Source organism: Halichoerus grypus, chromosome 6 (genome assembly GCF_964656455.1).
Source record: "Halichoerus grypus chromosome 6, mHalGry1.hap1.1, whole genome shotgun sequence".
In the NCBI taxonomy this organism is placed as follows: Eukaryota; Metazoa; Chordata; class Mammalia; order Carnivora; family Phocidae; genus Halichoerus; species Halichoerus grypus.
Window position 1 is genome coordinate 41,618,372 of NC_135717.1, and position 22,088 is coordinate 41,640,459.

General features: G+C 44.8%; 1 protein-coding gene across 4 annotated transcripts in view; it reads right to left on the reverse strand.

Annotated features, from left to right (window-relative positions):
• Nucleotides 1-22,088, reverse strand: part of LARP4B (La ribonucleoprotein 4B) — an 86,313-nt gene that overhangs the window by 29,323 nt on the left and 34,902 nt on the right. For all 4 annotated transcript variants that reach the window (XM_078075077.1, XM_036097394.2, XM_078075078.1 and 1 more), the window contains exons 4-7: nucleotides 14,356-14,506; nucleotides 13,835-13,975; nucleotides 3,250-3,328; nucleotides 1,158-1,294 (exon numbers count right to left, since the gene is read on the reverse strand). In XM_078075077.1, the coding sequence (XP_077931203.1) occupies nucleotides 1,158-1,294; nucleotides 3,250-3,328; nucleotides 13,835-13,975; nucleotides 14,356-14,506 (508 nt within the window). The remainder of the gene's footprint in view (nucleotides 1-1,157; nucleotides 1,295-3,249; nucleotides 3,329-13,834; nucleotides 13,976-14,355; nucleotides 14,507-22,088) is intronic.

The following is a 22,088-nucleotide window of genomic DNA, read 5'->3' on the forward strand; positions in this document are numbered from 1 at the left end:
ATCTGCCTAGGAACAGAAAGTAGAGAACTTTTATTTGTGAATAGAAATCCAACTAAGTTTTAAGATAAGACGTTCACCTATTCTTCTACGAAGTCAAATGCACACAAGAAAAAATCATCACTACCTGTCAGCCACGCCAGGGAGAGTACGGAAGCACTGCTGCCTAAGTGTCAGTGACGGAAAGTCACAGTGCTGACACGGGGAAATGGGGTTTTAATTCTGGCACGATGGATGTCCCCTTACTTAGAAATATTTGGGGCGGGGGGACACAATGTATGCTGTGTTCTTTGTGAAGGACTCAGAGCAGCCCTGAGAAGGGAGACTACAGAAATAATCCATCTGGTACTTGCAGTCCTATTACAGAAAGTGACTCTTTATAATTAAAAACAATCCCATTTAAAAAGATATCCAATGTATTGTACACTGAATTTCAAACTCATCCCCAGGGAAGCCATCCTGGGTGGCAGGGAGAACTGGAAGCAGTACAAAGGCCCTCAGAAAACTGTGGGCAGTGATGGTTTCGCAGATGTACACCGAGGTCCACACTGACCCTGCCGTGCACTGCACACACATGCAGCGCAGCTCCCTGGACGTCAGTTATAACCTCGGTCAAATGGTGTCTTCAAAAACATACGACAAAGTGGTTAGGTTGCAGGCGCTTCACCCTTAAAGGCCCACAGTCCCCAAACCCCTGCAGGTCTGATGTAATGTTTAAACCTTCCTCTGATGCTGCCAAATGTCCAAGAAACAACTTCACTCACAATACCCTTTTAAAGAAAACCAGTCCTATTTCACCTTTCAAACTTTAGCAGGAAGTTGAAATTTAAAGAAGCCCTTTTTGTTGCTGGAATGCTAATGAAAATGCATTGTACTTTCCATCAAAGACGGTCATCTCCTGTGTATTTCACCAACATCCCAGCAGTTGTCCCTCTCTGTGGCAGCCTTTCTTAGGCCCACTCCCTGTGACGTGGCATATGCGGGGTCTGAGTTACGGAGCCCATCGACGCCCCTCACCAGACACGGGGGCCAGTCAGAGAGGTAGGAAGGTGAAAGAAGACCCCACTTGCCTTCAAGTACCTAAATGACTGGCTATGGACCTGAAGGGCCACACCGCTGCGAGACCACGTACGCGCCCGCCCAGACTGCTGTTTACTTACACCTCAGCACTTCCACGATCAAGTTCATGTCAGTACTGAGCTTCTTGACGTGCTCCAGGTTAGCTACCGTGGTGATTGGCACATACTGATCACTGTCCATCTGTGATATAAGGTACATGTCACTAGCAAGGTTCTCCCTGCAGAAAGAAGACAAGAACTTTTAGTGACTCCTCCTTTAAAAGGACGCTTCCAAAGAGGGCGAGCAAGGCACAGCACTGCTTCAGAGTTATATCAGACTTCCAACCCCATCTGTTTCTTGTCAGCTCTCTGACCTTAGGGGAAGTTTTGGGAGAGCAAAAATATAGTGCACCTTTTACAGTCACAATGAATGAGTGGGTAATCCCTTAAAAATGTATTTATAGCTTATCTTTGTTCTAAAAAGTGTTTGAGTAGCTTATTAAAAATACAAACACAGTTTTTTAGGTTAAGACAATCCAGCTGAAAGAACACAAAGCTAAGAAAGCTATGGAAAGGCCAGGAAAGGCTGGTGCCACGTGCCGTCTGGAACACATGCGGCCAGAATTACAGAGAAGGACACGTGACCAGTAACACAGGTGTGGGGTCACGGCAGGTAAGCTGCAGGCACCAGCAGCTCGGGGGAAGGTGAGCCACTTGCTGGTCTATGGCCTATGGTGATGCTCCTAATAAGAAGCCTCCATAAACAGGACAATGTGCTCGGAACATCTCAACACAGACACAATGGTCCCAGGGAAAGCCGAGGACAGTCTCCAAGATCCGCAGAGGGCAATGCTGCTCTGTCCCCACCACCTGTCAGGTAGCGCAAGAGGGACAGAGCGGAGCTTGTGAGAGGTGCAGACCCCCCTCTTCCACCTCACAGCCTCAGGGCAGAAGCTCTCCCTTTCAGAGCATGCCCTGAGGCCTGGTGCCGGGGCCTAACTGGGGAGGTGTGGGCCAGGAAGGCAAGCTGGGGTACCCGTCCCTCCCCACCCCTCCCCTCCATGCAGCCCCACAGTCTCTAGAGCGGCCCTCCTCAGACACTCTGTGAAAGTCTGAAGGCAGGCCCAAAGAAACAGTTGAAAAATCTCCATCACTGAGAGAAAATCTTCCACATGGCCCCTCAGTTATCATCGCACTCAAATAAAATTACATTTAACCCAATCCCATCTTCCTGTATGTATCGTTCTGCCATTTTGAACTTTAAAGGTTCTACTCCATTTGTCAAGAGAAAAGGTACTACTCAGGATAAAGGAACAACTAAACATACGAGCGGTACATACACAGAACAATTTGCTACTATAGGGTTTGGCATACTGGGAGAACTAGGATAGGAAATGTGTTCTCAAACTTCACTGTACTCAAGAATGTTTCTGCAAGGGACGCCTGGGTGGCTCACTCAGTGAAGTGTCTGCCTTCGGCTCAGGTCATGATCCCAGCGTCCTGGGATCGAGTCCCACATCGGGCTCCCTGCTCAGTGGGGAGTCTGCTTCTCCCTCTGCCTGCTGTTCCCCCTGCTTGTGCGCTCACTCTCTCTGACAAATAAATAAATAACATCTTTTTAAAAAATGAAATAAAATAAAAAATGTGGGGGGACCTCTGTGGCTCAGTCGGTTAAACCGTCCGAGTCTTGGTTTCAGCTCAGGTCATGGTCTCATGGGTCATGGGATCGAGCCCCGCAGCAGGCTCCTTGCTCAGCGGGGAGCCTGCTTCTCCCTCTGCCTCTCCCCGTCTTGTGCTCATTCTCTCTCTCGCTCACTCTCTCTCTCAAAATAAATAAAATCTTAAAAAAAAAAAAAAAAAGTCTCTGTCAGACTGATGACCTGAGGCCCCACCCTCAGAGTCTGATTCCGTGGTATTGGGGGCGGGAGGTCGCGGCCAGGACTCTGAATTCCAAAAAGCAACCCAGGTAATGATCATAATGATGAATCTGTGGAGAACTGTGGGGAACACTGGCTTAGCTGATTCGTTTTGGTTCTCTACCATGTCAAAAAGACTACTGCTACTCTATATTCTCCATGTCCTATGAAGATATCAACAGATCTCTACCCCTTCTCTATAGCATCACATCTGTACATAATAGCTAGTGCAGAACACCTGAGACAGCAGGTACCAGAAAAACCATCGGCATCCTTACCTAGATAAGCAGAATTCCAATGTCTTTTTAAGTATTTCTCGGGGGTCCTCCTGGCTTTCCGGCTGAGACTCATTACCTCCTACATAAAAGAAATGATCAACTCAGGAAAAATGGCTTAAAATTTACCAAGCAGATGACTCAGCATGGTGATTCTCATGTTTTCAATATACATATTAATTCATCTACACTGTGCACAGACAGTAAGAAAATCACTATTTTACCTACTAAGAAAAGGAAATCAGAGGCAAAAAACTTAAAATCCCCTCTCCCTTAAACAAAAACAATAGTTTCAAAAATAATCTGAGGAGTAAGATTTATTACCAACGTTTAGAGGTCCTTCTTTCCCTCCCAGAAAAAAAGTTAAGTTTATGTAATACCTTGTCTCAATTCAAAAAGGACTTTCAGGTAGCCTACAAGAACACAGAATACTAAATAAGGAAAAGATAAATAAAGGCCAGAAAGATAAAGGCTGGGGATTCTGAGCACACAGGCCATAAGGACTACGCAGTCTCTACACTAGAGCCTTATGAACTTGCTCTTAAATGTCCAGGCAGTCAAAGCTACAGGTGGGAAGTGCTGTGCTTCAGAGACCCTACGGGAGAATACCAAGTAAGCAGAGAGGCTGGCACCAGCTTCTAGCAGAGACGTCCCCTAAGATGCCAGAGAGCACAGTGGGTGACATCTGAGCGTGTGTCCCACGAGGCAAGGTCACAGACCAGACAGTGAGCTGGAGCTCAGGGTAAGGCCCTGGCACCCCCAGCACCCACACACCGTGAGAGCAGGATTTTCATACTGGAGTTTGGGGTGAGGCCCCTGCTCTCCCCCTGGACTCTGCACACCAGGTGAGGACCCTATTTTTAGGCGGCCAGGCTATCAAAGGCACCGAAACACGAAGAACTAACAGTTTTCCATACACTTCTACATAGATGTGCATAATCCTATATGTGGAATTTTCTGAGAAGAAACACTTAAATTTTAAAAGTCAAAGACCATCAAAAAGTAAGGACAAAGTAGGGCATTTATTAACAAATAAGGACAGAGAGCTTGTGCCTGTTTTATATAGAGCTTTAACAAAATCCACCCCCAACCAGCAAAAGCAAGCAAACAATAAAACAAAGCAAAAAAACCCCCAACCAACCCAAAACAACAAAATCAAACCAATGGACTTGATGAGGCTGGAAATTACAAACGGCCCTTGAAACACAATCTAATGTCATTCCTTTATCCAGAAAGGCCTCTCCTGAGCACTCATTTAAATTCACATTCCACCACAGATTTCAGACATGTCCTGTCTCCTGCATGCCAGGCACTCTCGCAACACTGTTTACTCAGCCTAAAGAAGGCAAACTCTCTGCTCATAGTGAGAGAGGCAATCCACAGTTGAATAAATAAACATTTAACATAAAGTCAGGTAGAATCAGACACAAAGGAGAATACCACAAGGCATGGTGAGAGCATGCCAGAGCTGCTCCAGACATGCCAGCCAGAGGGGTGCTGCTCCAGAGGAGGCACGGAGCAGAGCCCGATGGAGGAGACAGCAGGCCTGTCAGGGATCTGGGGGAGCACATTGTCTAGCAGGGGGTGCAAGTGCACAGGGGAACACCGCAGAATGAGGCCACACTGGCAGGGAGGGTGGCTGTCACATCCAGCAGGCCAGCTACGATGAGGACATGAGAATTCTAACCTAAATGTGACAGGAAGCCAAATTACATCTTGGAACGATTGCTCTGCTCTGTGCTGAAGACAGACAGTGAAGGCACAAGAGGGAGGCAAAGAGCCTAGTTAGGATGCCAATGCAACAATGCCAATGCAAACAATTAGGATAGACTAATATTTGCGACATTCTAGGTGAAGGGTGAGACTTGAGCCAAGAATAGAGCCGAGGTCTAGGACTGACCCCTGGGCATGCCAATCTCCTAAGGAAAACTGAGAGGACAGGGCGAGGAAGACAGGACATCGAGTCAGCAGGAAACAGAGGACACGGCAAGGTCAGGTGAGGGAAGACATGGGTTCCCCGCTCAGTCTGGCGGCACCACATCACTGGAGGCCTGGATAAAGGCAGTGCTGGTGATGAGGCTGGGGCAACAGTCCACCGGGACGGGGCTTGAAGTCACAGGGGAGGTGAGCACAAAGAGGCAGCTGGTCCAGACGCTGCTTCTGGAGAGTTCTGGTGGAGGGAGACAGGATGTCCAAGGCAATCTCATGTAACATAAGAGAGGACAGAGCTATGTGGAAGACTCCTCACAGAGCTGAGGAAGGGTCCCTTGTGAACACAGGAGTCTCTGGGGTCACAGACAGAGGATATGAGACATCCAGGTGGCAGGGTGTACTCTTCTGACAGCTCCAGTCCTCACAATTAAGACACAGACATGAGGTCATCTGCTTCTAGGCAAGACAGAACAACCAGCAAAACAGCTGGAAATGGAGAGGGAGTGCCACTAGCAAGATGGTGGAACAGGAGGTCCCCACTCAAGTGCCCCTCAGCAACAATCCGGCATCCATCCTCAGACAAAAATGCCCAATGGGAGCTCTGGCATCCAGGGAGGAGACTGAAACCTGGGTACAGTCCAAGGCTAGCCAGGCCCTGCATCCAGGCAGCTGGCTTGCCAGAGGCCCCAGCTACAGACCCAGAAACGCTCTGCCCCCTAAGGACTCAGCTACAGCCCTGTTTGGCTTGGTCCTGTCCCCAACATCATCATCACTAACCATTAGGGAAATGCAAATCAAAACCACAGTGAGATATCACCTCATACCTGTTGGGATGGTTATCATCAAAAAACAAAGATAACAAGTGTTGGCAAGGATGTGAAGAAAAAGGAACTGCTGGTAGGAATGCAAACTGGGGCAGCCACTGTGGAAACCAGTATGGAAGGAAGTTCCTCATAAAGTTAAAAACAGAGCTACCCTACGACCCAGCAATCCCACTCTTGGGCATATATCCAAAGGCAATAATCAGTACCTTGAAGAGCTATCTGCGCTCCCGTGTTCACTGCAGCTCTACTCACAGTAGCCAAGACAGAGGAGCCACCTAAGCGGCGGTCCACAGACAAATGGATAAAGAAGATGTGATGTGTACACACACTGGGGTATTAGCCATAAATCCTGCCATTTGAGACAACGTGAGCACTGAGGCACTATGCTGACATAAGTCAGACAGAGAAAGAGAAAAACTACGTGATCTTACCTGTATGTGGAATCTAAAAAGTCAAAATCATACAACCAGAGGGTAGACCCATGGCTGGAAAGTGGGGACAATAGGGAGATGTTGGTCACAGGATACAAACTTTCAATTATCAGATGAATGAAGTTCTGGGGATCTCAGGTACAGCATGGTGACTATAGTTAACAATACTGTATTGTATACTTGAAACTTGCTAAGAGAGTACATCATAAGTGTTCTCAGCATACCAAGACCAGAAAAACAAAAACACTCTGTGAGGTAATGGATGTGTTAATTAGCTTGATTATAGTAATCATTTCACAGTGACTATGTAATATCAAATGATCAACGTTGGATACCTTAAATATATTGAATTTTTACTTGTCAATTACACCTCAATAAAGCTAGAAAAAATTGTAACCTTACCCCATCTTCCTTACGCTTTTGTCTTTTCTATTGTATTACCATCCCCTTACCTTATCTATCACAAACTTATTTATTATGTGTATTAGTAACTGTCTGTCTGCCAAACAGATGTAAGCTCTCGTAAAGCAGGGGCTCTCATCAGTTATGCTCACTGATGTATCCCAAGTAAATGGGGCACATGGTGCGTTCTGAATAAATAGCTTTTGAATGGAAAAACAAAACAGAGTAAATGAAACAAGTTTTCCAGGTATAGGAACATCAGTCCCATACAACTTTCCCAAGCCCGGGCTCAGAAAGTGGGACGGGAAGCCAGGAAGAAGTCGGTGGGTATGCTGGACTGAGAGGCACAGGAGAGGGTGCCAGGATAGGATGCACTGGGAGGGGGTCGACAGAGAGCTGCAGATGGCCTCTCAAGCAGGCACAAATGTCACCACTTCGGTGTGACGCAATCCCTGAAGTGGGGAAGAACCGCCCGGAAGGATGAGAAACAGCATGCATCCCTCCCTCACATAGGGCTGGAAGGAACGCCTGTTCCCACCAGCTGGACCAGAACACCACAGGTGCACAGAGTATGGGGTCTTGCCTTGGGGGTGGGAAGTAACCGGCCCCTGACTAAGCACCATTCCACTCCTGCCTAACAACTCTTAAAACAAGATGTAAAAGGATCAAACTGTTTCCAAGTCAGTTAGATGCATCCTGGAACAATACTCAAACTATTTAAAGAAAGAAATACAAAAACATTACGCACCCAACCAAAAATGACTATGAATGTCAAGCAAGAAAACTGACCCATTAACTAACAGCGACCTACCCAGAACAGTCGACACAGGTGTTAACACTAACTGACTGAGACATTATAATGGCAACTGTCCACATGCTTCAAAAGTTAGGCAGAAACATGAAAAATATTTAAAAGACCCAAATCGGATTTCTACAGATGAAAACTACAATGTCTGATATTAAAAATATACTTGATGGAATTAACAACAGATTAGACATTGTAGAAGACTAATGAATTTGAAGATATACCAGAAACTTTCCAAAATGAAACCAAGAAATAAGAATTTTTAAAAAGGACAGAGGATGGGGCACCTGGGTGGCTCAGTAGGTTAAGCGTCTGTCTTCGGCTCAGGTCATGATCTCAGGGTCCTGGGATCGAGCCCCACATCAGGCTCCCTGTTCTGTGGGGAGTCTGCTTCTCCCTCTCCCTCTGTCCCTCCCCCCCCCCACCTTGTGCTATCGCTGTCAAATAAATAAAATCTTTAAAATATATATATTTTTAAAAAAAGGGAGAGAGATAAGGAGAGAGGAGAGAGGATCAGGGAGCTCTGGGACAACTTCAAGGGTGTTAGTAGAGGAATAGCCAGAGATTAAGAAAGAAAAGAAGTGGCCAGGGGGGCACTGGGGCTGGAGCAACATTTGAAGAAATTATGCCCCAATTTTTCCAAGTCTGGTGAAAACATTTATAAATCACAGATTGAAGAAGCTCAATGAACACCTACCACAGAAACATAAAGACTGCTTTTAAGTTGCATCATAATCAAAATGCCCAAAACCACTGATAAAGAAAAAGGGCTTGACAAAAAAAATCTGACAACAGAGAATTCTATACGAAGCAAAAATGAATGTAAAATAAAGATGGTCTTGGATACACAAAAGCTGAAACAATCCGTCACAGCAGATCTGCACTACAAGAAACATTCCAGTCCTTTAGGTGGAAGCAAAAGGATACCAGAAGGAAGTCTGGATTTACACAAACGAATGAAGACCACCAGAAGTGGTAACTACAGAGCATCCCCCTAACAAGAGCGAAATACACATTCTTCTCAAGGGCAAAGGGAACATGTACTAAGATGGCCCAGATTCTGGGCCACAGTACAAATCTTAATAAATTTAAAGGGATTCAAGTCATACGAATTATGTCCCATGACTATAAGGAGATTAAAATAGAAACCAATAAAAGAAAGTTCCCTGGAAAATTCCCAAATATTTGGAAACTAAATACGAGACTTCTAAATTACCCATGGATCAAAGAAAAAATAAATAAAAAAAGAAATCAGAGACAATTCTGAACTGAACTTTTTTTTAAAACCACACCCACAATATATCAGAATTTGTGAGACTGTGCTAAAAGAGGACTTTGGAGATTTATGGAAGTAAACAGCTACCTCAGAAAAGAAGAAATGCCTCCCATCAATGAGTTCGGTTTCCACTGCAAGACACTAGGAAAAAAAAAATTAAACCCCAAGTAATGAAGAGAAAGTAGATTATACAGATCAGAGGAAAACCAAGGAAACAGGAAGGAGAAAAACAATGAAACCAACTACTGGTTCTTTCAGACATCAACAAAACTGACAAACCTCTACACAGATTCATTACGGGGAAGGGGGAGTGGACATGAATTACCAATAATAATAATGAATTATGTGACATAGCTACAGATCCTACAGCAGGTGAATAAACACAGTATTATGAGCAATTCGAAGCAACCAAGTTGACACTTTAGATGAAGTGGACTGAATCTTTGTTAAGACCCAAGTAACAAACTCCCTCAGGAAGAAAACAGACAACTTGAGTAGCCCTACATAAAAAAAACAACTGTAGAGCCACCTGGGTGGCTCAGACGGTTGAGTGTCCAGCTTCCAGCTTCGGCTCAGGTCTTGGTGTCATGGTTGTAGGTTCCAGCCTCGCACTGGGCTCCGCGCTGGTGTGGAGCCTACTTACAAACAAACAAAAACTGTAGCTGAAAACTTTCCCTCACACAAAACCCTAGGCCCAGATGGCTCCACCTCTTCATTTAAAAGAGAAATGATAACCTCTTCCAAAAAAATCGCATAGGAGAGAATACATTGAAAACTACAGACCAACATGCCTCATGAACACAGGTATGAAAATTTTATGCAAAATTCTGGCCAACTTAAATCCAACAACTAATCAAAAGTGTGTTACATCATGACCCAGTGAAGCTTATCCCAGGAATGTAAGGTGTACTGAATACATGAAAAATCATCCTAACACTAAAAGAAAAGTATGATCACTGCCACAGATGGAGACAAAACCATGACAAATTCCAACAACCACTCCTTATAAAAACTCTCGGCAAACGTAACAGAAGGGCACCTCATGAACCTGATAAAGGTCAAGTACATAAAACCAAAACTAACATTACACTTACTGGTAAAATGGAATGTTTCTCCCCTATGATCAGTCAGATGTCTGCTCTCATGATCTGTTCACCTTTGTTTTTAAAATTTTTTTTCAAGATTTTATTTTTAAGTAATCCCTACACTCATCATGGGGCTTGAACTCACAACCCTGTACCAAGAGCCACACACTCCACTGACTGAGCCAGCCAGGTACCCCTCTGTTCACCTTTGTAATGATGGCTCTATCCAGGGCAATCAGGCAAGACAAAAAAGAGGCAAAGACAGAAAGACAGAAAGAAAGAAAGAAAGAAAGAGGTACCAGATTGGATAGGAAATAAAGCTGAATGTATTTACAATAAAGCTGAATGTAACATGACTGTCTATGTAGAAGATACGATGGATTCCACAAAAAGTTCCTACAACTAGTGAGCTTAACATGTTTCCAGAGAGTATCAATTTACAAAAATTATATTTCTATATACTATAATTCCAAATCAGATTTAAAAAAAAATCACAACAGCACCAAAAAAATATAAAATACTTAAGCACAAAAGATGTGGAAGACCAGTACACTGAAAAGTAAAAAATACAGCCAAGAGAAATTAAGGAAGACCTAACCAAGTGGAGACAATACAACAGCTCTTGCTCACCACATTAAAATGTCGTTTTTCTCCAACGACTCTATAGATTCAATGCAATCCCAATAAAAATCTCACCATTTTGGAGATACTGACTAGGTCATTGTAACTTGTATGGAAATGAAAAGGAACTAGAATAGCCAAAATAATTCTGATAAAGAACAAAACTGGAAAGCTAACACCACCTGTTTTTTTTTTTTTTTTAAGATTTTATTTATTTGACAGCTAGATATAGCGAGAGAGGGAACACAAGCGGGGGTAGTGGGAGAGGGAGAAGCAGGCTTCCCGCGGAGCAGGGAGCCCGATGCGGGGCTCAATCCCAGGACCCTGGGATCATTACCTGAGCCGAAGGCAGATGCTTAACGACTGAGCCACCCAGGTGCCCCACACCACCTGCTTTTAAGAATTACTTACAGTAATCACAAGTGTGGCACTGTGTGAACAGAGATTTAACAGATGGGTGGAAAAGAAAGACACAGTCCCAGAGATAAACTGACACATGTAGGGACAAATGATCCAGATGACAACACAAAGACAGCTCAGTGGAAAAGGGGGAGTCTTTCCAGCAAACGGTGATACAACAGTTGCATACCTACACAAGTAAAAAAAACAAAAACAAAAACAAAAAAACTCTGCGGCTGTACCTCACATTATATACAACAATTAATTTAAAATGAGCCACAGACCTTAAAAATGTAAAATTTAAAATAATACAACCTCTGGGAGATCACCTTTGTGACTCTGGATTAAGCACAGATTTCTTAGGTACAAAACCAAGAGCAAGATCCATAAAAGAAAAAAAACCTGATAAACTAGACTATCTACAAAATTTAAAACTACTACTTTTCAAAAGATACTGTTAGAACAACAAAAGACAAGCCAAACACTGAGAGAATGTATTTGCGATTATAAATCTGATAAGGACTTGTGTACAAAACATATGAAGAACTCCCAAAACTCAGTAATGAAATAACCCAATACAAAAATGGGCAGAACACCTGAACAGACCCTTCACCAAAATGGCAAATGCATATGGTAAGATGTTTGACACTATTAGTCATTAGGAAATACAAATTAAAACTACAATAAGATTCAACTACCTACCTTTTGAATGGCTAAATTAAAGGACCGATCACATCAAGTGTTGATGAGGACATGGAGCCACTGGGGCTTCAAACCCCAGTGACGCGCTTACAGAGGGCGCCATGATGGACCACAGCTCTACTGTTTCTTTCTTTCTTTCTTTCTTTTTTTAAAGATTTTATTTATTTGACAGAGAGAGACAGAGCGAGAGAGGGAACACAAGCAGGGGGAATGGGAGAGGGAGAAGCAGGCTTCCCGCGGAGCAGGGAGCCCGATGTGGGGCTGGATCCCAGGACCCTGGGATCATGACCTGAGCCAAAGGCAGACGCTTAACGACTGAGCCACCCAGGCGCCCCAGCCCTACTGTTTCTTAAGAAGATAAACCAACCGGATGATCCATCTATTCCATTCTTATGTATTTCCCCAAGAGAAATGAAAACGTACTTCTATACAAAGTCTTGCCTTATAAATGTTCACAGAAACTTTATTGGTAATAGCCCCAAACTGGAAACAACCAGATATTCCTCACCAGGTGAATGGAAAAACAAACTGTGCCATAGGATGGGATGGAATACTGCTCAGAAACAGAGAAATGACCTATGAATGTTATGACATCAGTGAATCTCAAAATTAGTAAGCTAAGTAAAAGAAGCCTGACAGAAAGAGCACATGCCATAAAAATCTATTTATGTAAAAGTCTAGAAAATGCAAACTAACCTAGAGTGACAGAAAGCACATCAGTGGTTGCCTGGGGCAAGGAGAGGGCACGGGAAGCTTTTAGTGGTGACAGGTATGTTCCTGATCTTGATGGTGTTACAGGTATATACACATCTTACCAAATTTGGTAGATGAATCAGTGTGGGAGTGGAGGAATGAGCAAATCAACTCTATCATGCACTCAACGCTGTGCTCCAAAGCAGGGAAAATAAAACTTACAGAAAAGCTGGGATGCACTTCCAATACATGATGATTATTGTACATCAATGTACTGCTCTATACCCTCAAAAATGAAGAGGAGGGGAGTGCTAGGGTCTGAGAGAAAACAGAAGGCGCCATATGGCTATCCAGGAGCTCGGCCGCACCAGGCCCCATGGCAGCACTGTGGGGCTGTGCCGGGGGGCCAGCTGGGAGTTTGTAATCCCAAACTCAAAACGACAGCGTTCCACACACTACGTATTTTGTTCAGCCACCGTCGATCCATTCAGGAACAGGCAGGCACATGGGAGGAGGAGAACTGATGGAAGGAAGTAACTGAGAAGAGGCTCTGGGTGACACAGGCAGAGGCGGCAAGGAGGGCGGGAGGGACGAGTGCCAGCAGGCACCGTGAAGGCAAGGTCATCACAGGGCTCGTCCTTTCAGGGAAAAACCAACATGGACACGCTGCTGTCCTATGGAAGTCTGTGGGCAATAGGTGCGAGAACATGTGTTAACAGACCGTCTCCTGGTAAGACCAGCGCAGCAATGCAGCGGGAAGGTGGGCCTTCCCTAACTCAAGTGTAGCTCCAGACCATCACCTGGGAGACCAAACACACTCCACATGCATCTGGTCTGCTTGATTAGCCAACTTCGGGCAGTTATTTCTCCCACTCAAGCTGCCCCATCCAGTCATTAATGATGCGAGTATAGCCCACCCCACAGTCTGCTGGAGCTTTACACTGTGGGTGGTCGTTTAGATGCAGGGGAACCAAACTCGAGGTAAGTCATCCGCACCCATCACTCTGAGGTACTTCTACATCGGCCCAGAGCCTGGCCCCAAAGAGAACTGTTGTGTTCCCCCTGCTCTTTTTTTTCTTCTGAAAACAGCCTTAACTACTCCCTCCCTTTTTATGAAGAAGGACTTCAACACTAATGTTCCCTCTCTGCACTTTCAGAGACAACTCGCCCTCCAGTCCACCTTCCACTTCTCCCAATTAACCCAGACCCGCCTTTCAGGAACCGCTTGGATCTTCCACTCCCTGTGGCACCTTCCCGACCAGAACTCCTCATCTCCATGTCCACTTAAGGGGAATTTCAAGTAGAATCAAAGGAAGCAATCAAAGGCACAGTGTTTAGAGAAAGACAAGCTAAATTTTAAAAAGCAACATGAAAAAGCTCACACTCTACACAAAAATGAATTCATAAAATAGCTTTACCAGTCTCACTATTTTCAGGTGAAGATTCATGTTCTGAGCGATCCAGAGCCAAAGTGCTCCCAGCGGTTTGGTTTGACTCCTGCAAATCTGATAGTGCCACATTCTCATGACTTTTGTCATCATCGCCATTGGCATCCAATCCTGTAATTAGGAATTTTATCCCAAAAGGCAGAATTAGAAGAGTAACTTTCTCTTAAAACAAAACAAAATAAAAGCTTACAGTTGCAGTTACTTCAATTTTTTAACTTGACTGTGACAGACCTCCTTGGCTCTTCAATACTGCAACAAACCATGACACAAATTTTAATTAGTAATTTCTTTTTTTAATTTTTTTTTTTAAGTAGACTCCGTGCCCATGGCGGGCCTTGAGCTCGCAAACCTGAAATCAAGAGTTGCATGCTCTACTAACTGAACCAGCCAGGTGCCCCAACTAGCAATTTCTTAAAGATGGGTTAAATGGGAACAAAGACAAAGCCTTGAGAGCAAAGGCGCTCCTCATCACAATCATGCTCATAACTCACCCTCCTGGCCGCAGTCTGTGCAAGGGCCTGACGGCTCCTCCCAGTCTGCACTCACACCGCCATCCGCTGCACTACCCTCTTCCAAATGCAGCACAGGAGTCCCCCACACTTTAGCATTAGGGTTTAGCTCCGAAACCTTGGCTGTCGGTACCTAGGGGAAAATGTGACAAACATTTGTGTCCCAACTCCAATCAAACATAATTTTACTTATTAATTCATACATGAAACACATCTGTGTGACAGAATTAGCCCAGAAAGGTGGAGTTTTATTTACGTGTATGCTGGGGATAAAATGTGGTGCAAAGTAACAAAAGTTGGTACACCAAGCTCAGCTTCATTCACCATCAGGCTCCTTAGTTCCTACTAAGCGGAAGGCTCTCCAGAAACTGCACGTGAAAGATGAGCTCCCTGCCTTCATGGACATTCAGTAAGTAACTGAGGATCTGTCATCTCTGTTCTAGACACAATTCACAGATTTACAAATCTGAATAGAATGTAGATGGATAAAATTCTTAAATCTCAAACACTCATATAAGCAAAGGCTATAGACAACACAAGACCCTCGGAAAAACAAAGGTCTTCTAACGGGTTTGTCAGGCAGGGGCTTGGTGCTGCCTCTGCTTTGACCCTGCTCATGTCCAAGGATCCTGGCCTCCTTTCTGCTCCAACATGCTTGGCACTTTTGCTCCAAATGCTGTTTGTCCACAACACCCTCCCACAGTGTCCACAACATCCTCCCAGTGTCCACACACTCACACCTTCATTTCCTTTGGGATAGGTGAGCTCTTTTCTGGTGTACCTAACTACCCCGATTTTTCTTCTCTTGCTCACAAACCTCAAGTGGATCCCTGAGTCTAAAGAAAAATCAACGTCTCTGGGACAGCTGCTCCCCCAACTAACTCCAGTTCATTGTCACAATTTTGTCAGCAAACCTAGCCAAATAATTTTCCTTTGCCTTGATACCACCATGCAGAGGTCAGAGCTTCCCAGGAGAGGGACAAGGGTCCTGGTCCCAGGAGCTCTCTGGGAATGCCAGGCAGGAGCCCTGAACTGGGAGGAGCCTCCCTGCATGACCCCTAAGTGCAGATGTTACCCAATACTGTCTCCAGGTGTGAAGAGGGTCAGGAAATATCATGATGAGCCATCAAGGACATGTGTGGATTCATCATCTTTACAAGACAGAATAAATTCATTCTGGCTGGGGTGATTAAGGCTTTGCAGTGAGAAACAAAACTCTGACACTGACAGGAGAGGCCCATGTGGTTAAACGAAGCATGCACTTTGTTCACACCTAAGAGGTGAGGGAGCCAAACAGCGCACCCACAGACCCAGGTGCCTAAGTGAGGCCTCTGTGGGATTCTCTTTATGAAGCAGGGTTCCCCTTCTTTGGGAGCATCACACTCCAGAAGCACGGCTCTTCAGTCTCCCTTCTTATAGGACATCGAAACTGCCAGTTTGTTTCCAGTGCACTCTTGGTCTCTCTCCTCCCCACATCTGTCCAGTAAATACTCCCTACATGCTCACTAAGCGCCAGTCCCAGTGCTCAGCAGTCAGGATAAAATGGTGAAGCAGACACACCCCTGCCCTCCTGAGCAAAGAGAACGATACAGGAGACACTCCATATTTCAAAGACATCACTACCCTCCCTCAGCATCTACACAACTTCCATCTGTTTTTGTTTTTTATTTTGTTTTGTTTTGAACTCATGCCCCTTCCTCTTTCTTAGTCCAATGCTGCTATCAAGGCCTTTTTCTGATTGGACTCTCCACCATGCAACAACACACATCAAGCTTTCCCACACTACGGTATTCAACCCACTGCCATGGCCCCCTTACCTCAGGTACACACTACACATCCTCTAAGTTCCTACCACCCACTAACACAGGTCCTTCCCACTGTGAGCACCTTCTGCAGCTACCTGCACTGGAGCATTCCCAACACGGACTGCACGTCATACCAGGAGCACAGTGCCCGAAAGCAACCTCCTCAGAGCAAACGCAGGACTAGCCCTGCTACAGCACATCTGTCCTTCCCATTAGTCCATCAACTCTTGCATGGCCCTTTTGTTCGCCACTGTATCGCTAATACCTAGCAGCTCTGACCTCAGTACAGTCATGCCTGAGAAATATGCTCAAGGAATGAATGTTTAATAAAGCAACAACATAAAAAAACTGTATTTTCCACTATTGGACAAATGGTGCAAAAGTTTTATGCCACAACTGAATAGACACCTGTCCTTATGGGGGCGCCTGGGTGGCTCAGTCGTTAAGCATCTGCCTTCAGCTCAGGTCGTGGTCCCAGGGTTCTGGGATCAAGCCCTGCAACGGGCTCACTGTTCCGTGGGGAGCCTGCTTCTCCCTCTCCCACTCCCCCTGCTTGTGTTCCCTGTCTCGCTGTCTCTCTCTCTGTCAAATAAATAGTATCTTTGAGAAATCAAAAAAAAAAAAAGAAACCTATCCTTATGTAATCTACTACTTCTTAAGTGGTAAATACTCAAATCCAAGTCAAATATTTGGGACTTCACACAATTTTAAGCAGTTAACCAGTATTCAAGTGATACTCTTAAGTGACAAGGGATTAAAGAATGGAGACACGTACTTAGGAGCTGATGACACAACTACCACCTCGAGTCCACAAGGTACCAGGCACATTCCATGTACCTTCTTGAGCTTAGTCAAGACAACCCTATGAGGGTTTCAGAGAAGAAAACCAAGGCAGAGAGAGGTTCAGTAACACGCCCACAAAGACAGTAATTAGAAAACTGTTCTAACATCAGCAAAAACAAAACATTACCAAGAGTTCATTACCTTTTGTAATTCACATGAAAAATAACCTGTCTTGGTTGTATTTCTTTAAGGTGTGGGTCTTCTCTTGCAGTCATGTGGAACTCTAAGTGTCCATCAACAACTCAAGTTTCACCTGCTTGACTACGTGTCTTATTTTTCCACTGAAAATTCATGGCTACACAGTGGTTATTAAAACCAAAAGTGAGCTGACCTTAACAGCCATGCCCTAGAGCAATTTTATATAAATGACCACCACCACTCTTTCGAAGTATAGCATCCATAAATTCTGACGCTCCTAAGAAACTCTACCCCCCAACACTAGGCTCCATTTAAAAAAAAACCCCAAAACCTAACAATTCATAAATCTGTGTTTTCTGGACATGAGAAAGAATGGTCCCACTGACAAGTTACTAAGTAGGAATCAGAGTAACTAGTATCAGAGAAGGGGACAAGGGAGCTGGGGAATAAAGTAGGTGAGACACTGAGGGAAAGAAACTTTCAAACTTTTTATTTCAAGTTAACACGGACTATTCCTAGAGTTGCCACCAAAGAAGATTAATCATTCAGAGCAGTCCACTGGCTCTTTATCTGCAAAATGGAGTAACAGCCACTACCTAAGACTGGTATGAAAAAAAAGTCCGGACAAGAACTTTGAGAAATGAAGTTGTGAAAAGAATGCACCTGCATTAAATGTACTCAAATCAGAACACCGCCCAGGCATATGTCACAATCGAAAAGGACACGCGTATCTCACGTAAATGGCAGCACCAGGGCCTGTGTGCGCACTACATGGATGAACCAAGCGTAGACACGGACAGCTGACTGGTAATCACACCCACTTATGTAAACAATTATGTGCGTATTACTTAAAGGCCTAATTTTGTAGTGTTTTGCCTCCACAACTACTTAAGAAACAAAAGCAATTAACTTGAACGTAACTCCTTTTGGCAAAAGTCCCAAATGTGGAAATGGAAAGGAGGTTAAGGAGTAATTCCCTAAGTTATAGGGTTACATTTATACTTATGTTCATATAATTGGCATTAACATTTGAATCACGTCTATCTCCTTACTACCATCAATCATTTTTCTTGCTTAATGCAACAAAAATCATAATAATAAACTATCATGGAGCACCTGGGTGGCTCAGTCGATTAAGCAGCTGCCTTTACCTCGCATCATGATCCCAGGGTCCTGGGATTGAGCCCCGTGTCAGGCTCCCTGCTCAGGGGGTAGTCTGCTTGTCTGTCTTTCCCTGCCTCTGCCCCCCTCCATTCGTGTGTGCATGTGCACGCACTCTCTCTCTCTTCTCTCAAACAAATAAAATCTTTAAGAAAAAATTTAAAAAACTATTATCAAAAAGATATGAAACAGTTAAGTGTTGGTGAGGATGCCGACAAGGAACATAGTACATTGTTGGCAGGAATGTAAAATGGTGCAGCCACTCTAGAAAACAGCATGGAGGGTCCTCAAAAAACTGAAAGGTGATCTAGCATTCCTACTTCTGGATATTTACCTGAAGGAAACAAAAAATACTAATTTGAAAAAAAATATCTGCACCCCATGTACACTGCAGCATTATCTACAAGAGCCAAGATATGGAAACAACCTAAGTTGTCTGCTGATGGATAAAGAAGATGTGGTATATATGCAATGGAGTATTAGTCATAAAAAAAGAATGAAATCTTGCCATTTCCAATAACGTGGATGGAACTACAGCGTATTTTGCTAAGTGAAATAAGTCAGACAAATCCCCATGATCTCACTTATATGTAGAATTTAAAAACAAACAAATAAACCAAGCTCATAGAACAAATTGGTGGCTGCCAGAGGTGGGGGTGGGGGTTGGGAAAATGTGTTTTTGTTTTTCATTTTTTGTGGTGTGTTTTTTTTTAAGATTTTTTATTTATTTGTTAGAGAGAGAGAGAGAGAGAGAGAACAGAAGCAGGGGGAGCTGCAGGCAGAGGGTGAAGCAGACTCCCTGCTGAGCAAGGAGCCCAATGTGGGACTCGATCCCAGGACCGGTCCTGGGATCATGACCTGAGCCAAAGGCAGACGCTTCACCAACTGAGCCACCCAGGCACCCCTGTTTTTAGTTAAAATAAACTGAATTTATAAATAAACTACTGGTTGAGTCAATGAGATTCTGCTGTTAGAAGTATGCCTTTCAATTATACATGTCCAAAAGGACTACTTTAAGGGCAAGACTAACTTCATGTTTGTTGAATGTTTGTGCTCATCACAGACTATCTAGAAAGATGCTCCACTTAGCTGCCTGCTGTGGCAGCATCTGTGAAGCTTTCTCCACATGAGCAGGGCCTGAGCACCATGGCTGGCAAGCTCTGCAGGTGCCTCTGGCTGACAGGAGACAGACTTCAGAGCCAGTTAAAAGCAGCTAATTTGTAGCAGAAAGCACAGATTTTGAGTCCTCTACTGTCCAATTGTGGCCTTTGTGAAAGGACTTTAAAATTCAATGGACAAATGCTTGCTCTGCTCCAACAAGGGGGTCGTGAGGAAGGACCCTGGCTGGACAGGGCAGCCCTCAGGAACACACAACGTCCACACACAGAAGAGGTCTGCACCAGCTGTGTCTGAGGGCCAGCAGTGCTGGGTTTAGTGCTAAGAAGACTTGGCACACAAACTCTGGCCTAAATATACCAAACAGTAAATTGAGTCACACTCCCAGGTTGGAAATGGTTAAGCTGATGCTACAGTAACTCACAGCCTGACATAAACATTCAAATGACTGCCCATTATTTAGAACAAAACTTCGTGGAAGTTAAAAGCAATCAAAGTGAAACACTAGCATTTCACAGCACAATAATAAAAACTGGTAAAACATACTTACTAACTGTCCACCTCTATTTTGCCATCCCCAAATAACAGCATCTTCTGCCACTGGTAGCTGATAAGGGGGCTTCTCCATCCAGAATAGAGCGACCTCTAGGTCTGGTGGCTTCCTGTGCAGGCACTCATTAGGTACCTGCTCCTCTTCTAAGGCATCTTTCCCAACTGTATGAGCCCACAGACAGCCCTCTTGAAACCCACCACAGCCATCGGCCAGTCCTTCAGAAAACGTCTGACTTGCAAACCCTCCCACTGGGTAATAGGCAAGTTCATTAAAAAACTGAGAGTACAATTCCTCTGGGAAGCTCTGCAAACCCCCTCTTGCCGGATTTTCAGGTATATTTACAGCATCTTCTGTGAGTGAGAAGATACGGTCCCCACAATATGGTACTGCTATTTCTGCACTGTCCCCTGGGATGACAGGAACGACCTGCAGCACCTTGTGAGGAGGGTCTGTGTATCTGTCCACTTGGGCCACACAGGAATATCCCTCAAGAGTCTCACCTAATTCCATTTCTCTAAAAGTCACCTGTGGACTTCCCACAAAATCCACTCCACTGTTTAAGGCAGGTCCATTCAGCGCGGGTTTGGCATGTCTTTGCCTGACATGGTGTGCATGTGTGCTCATTCCACGCACGTCGATGTTGTCTCTCTCCCCTCCCTTACCTGTTGGTACTGGCTTGCTTGCCCCCGACGTGCCACCCCCTAAGGCATCAGAACTCTCCTCAGCTGACTCTGAGAAAACCTGCTCCAGTCCTGCATTTTCACCGCTGTTAACAGAGTCTTTCTCCTCTACTTGTGACCTCTGCTCACCTGGATTCGGACGTTGGTTTAGAGGTGGTGCAAGATCAAGATCCTTATGTCTGTAGTCACTCACTGCACAGGTTTCATCATTCTCTTCTATGTGACTGGTTCTGCAACCGGGCTGTTCTGTGCTGTCCGACCTACCGCGAGCCTGTACGTCCCGACTAGGCGCTGCCCTGCGGGGTGCTGTGCTTGTTTCCCCGTTAAAGGTGGTTTCAGCGTCAGACTTCACATCTCCTCTGTCATTCTTACTGGTCTCTCTGTGACTGGCTTTCAGTGACTCTTTTCCGGCACTTTCTAATCTTCGCTGGTCACTCTCTGCATTCTTCACACACATTTCATCTTCTGTTTTAAAATTCAGGCCAGTTTCACTTTCTTCTTCAGGCCAGGTGAAAGCAAATGCGGAGGAGATAAAGTTACCCTGAAAACAACTAAAGCCATCAAGAGACTTGCCACCTGGGGGCACTTCCTGGGAGCTTCTGAGTTCCGGGGTGCCCGTTCTTTGGAACACTCCCTCCGTGTCTGTCTTGCACAGCGTACCAGTTAAATCACAGATCTGTGCCTGAGCCCTGCTGGTCCCAGTATCTGCACACAGGTCTACCTGATGTGAAGATCTCCATTCAAAAGCCCTCTGTCCATGACTCTCTTCTTCAAAAATGCTCATTTTATCCTTATCTTGATAAGATGAACTATTTTCAGATTGCAAAGACAACTGTGCTTTGTTTGCAGGCTGGATGCTTCCAGGTTTCAGGCTGCAGACACCCTGCTGCTGCCCCTCGGCCATCGCTGCCCCTAGGAGGCGGTCCAGTCCAGGATCCCCAGGTCCCTTGGGGGCTACTTCTTGGAAACTGGCATGAATGGGAAGACGCTCATTTCTAAAGCTCAGGGAAGTGACACACCTTTCCAAACTTAAGTGAATCCTATCTAGACTCCGGGGAAGGAGACTACTTTCTGGTCTGCTAACATCAAAGCTGAAATAACCATTGTTTTTCAGCGGTCTGACAGAATTATCTTCTCTTTCCTTTTCAGAGTTTAAACTCTGACCTACACTAGCTGCTACAGCCCCAGATTCACCATTTCTTTCAACTTCGGAAGGGTTGGTAAGTAAATCAACAAGTGAATCACCCACTGGACCTACCTGTTCTAGACTACAGTTCTCACTTTCTTCAGGGACAGCGCACACACGTTCCAGGGAGCCAGTGTCTACGTTACTGTTAAATTCAGGGAGTACGCACACATTAGGTAATGCACTGCCTTCTGTGTAATCTTTAGGGAACCCGGTGTAAGTGTGAGCCCTTA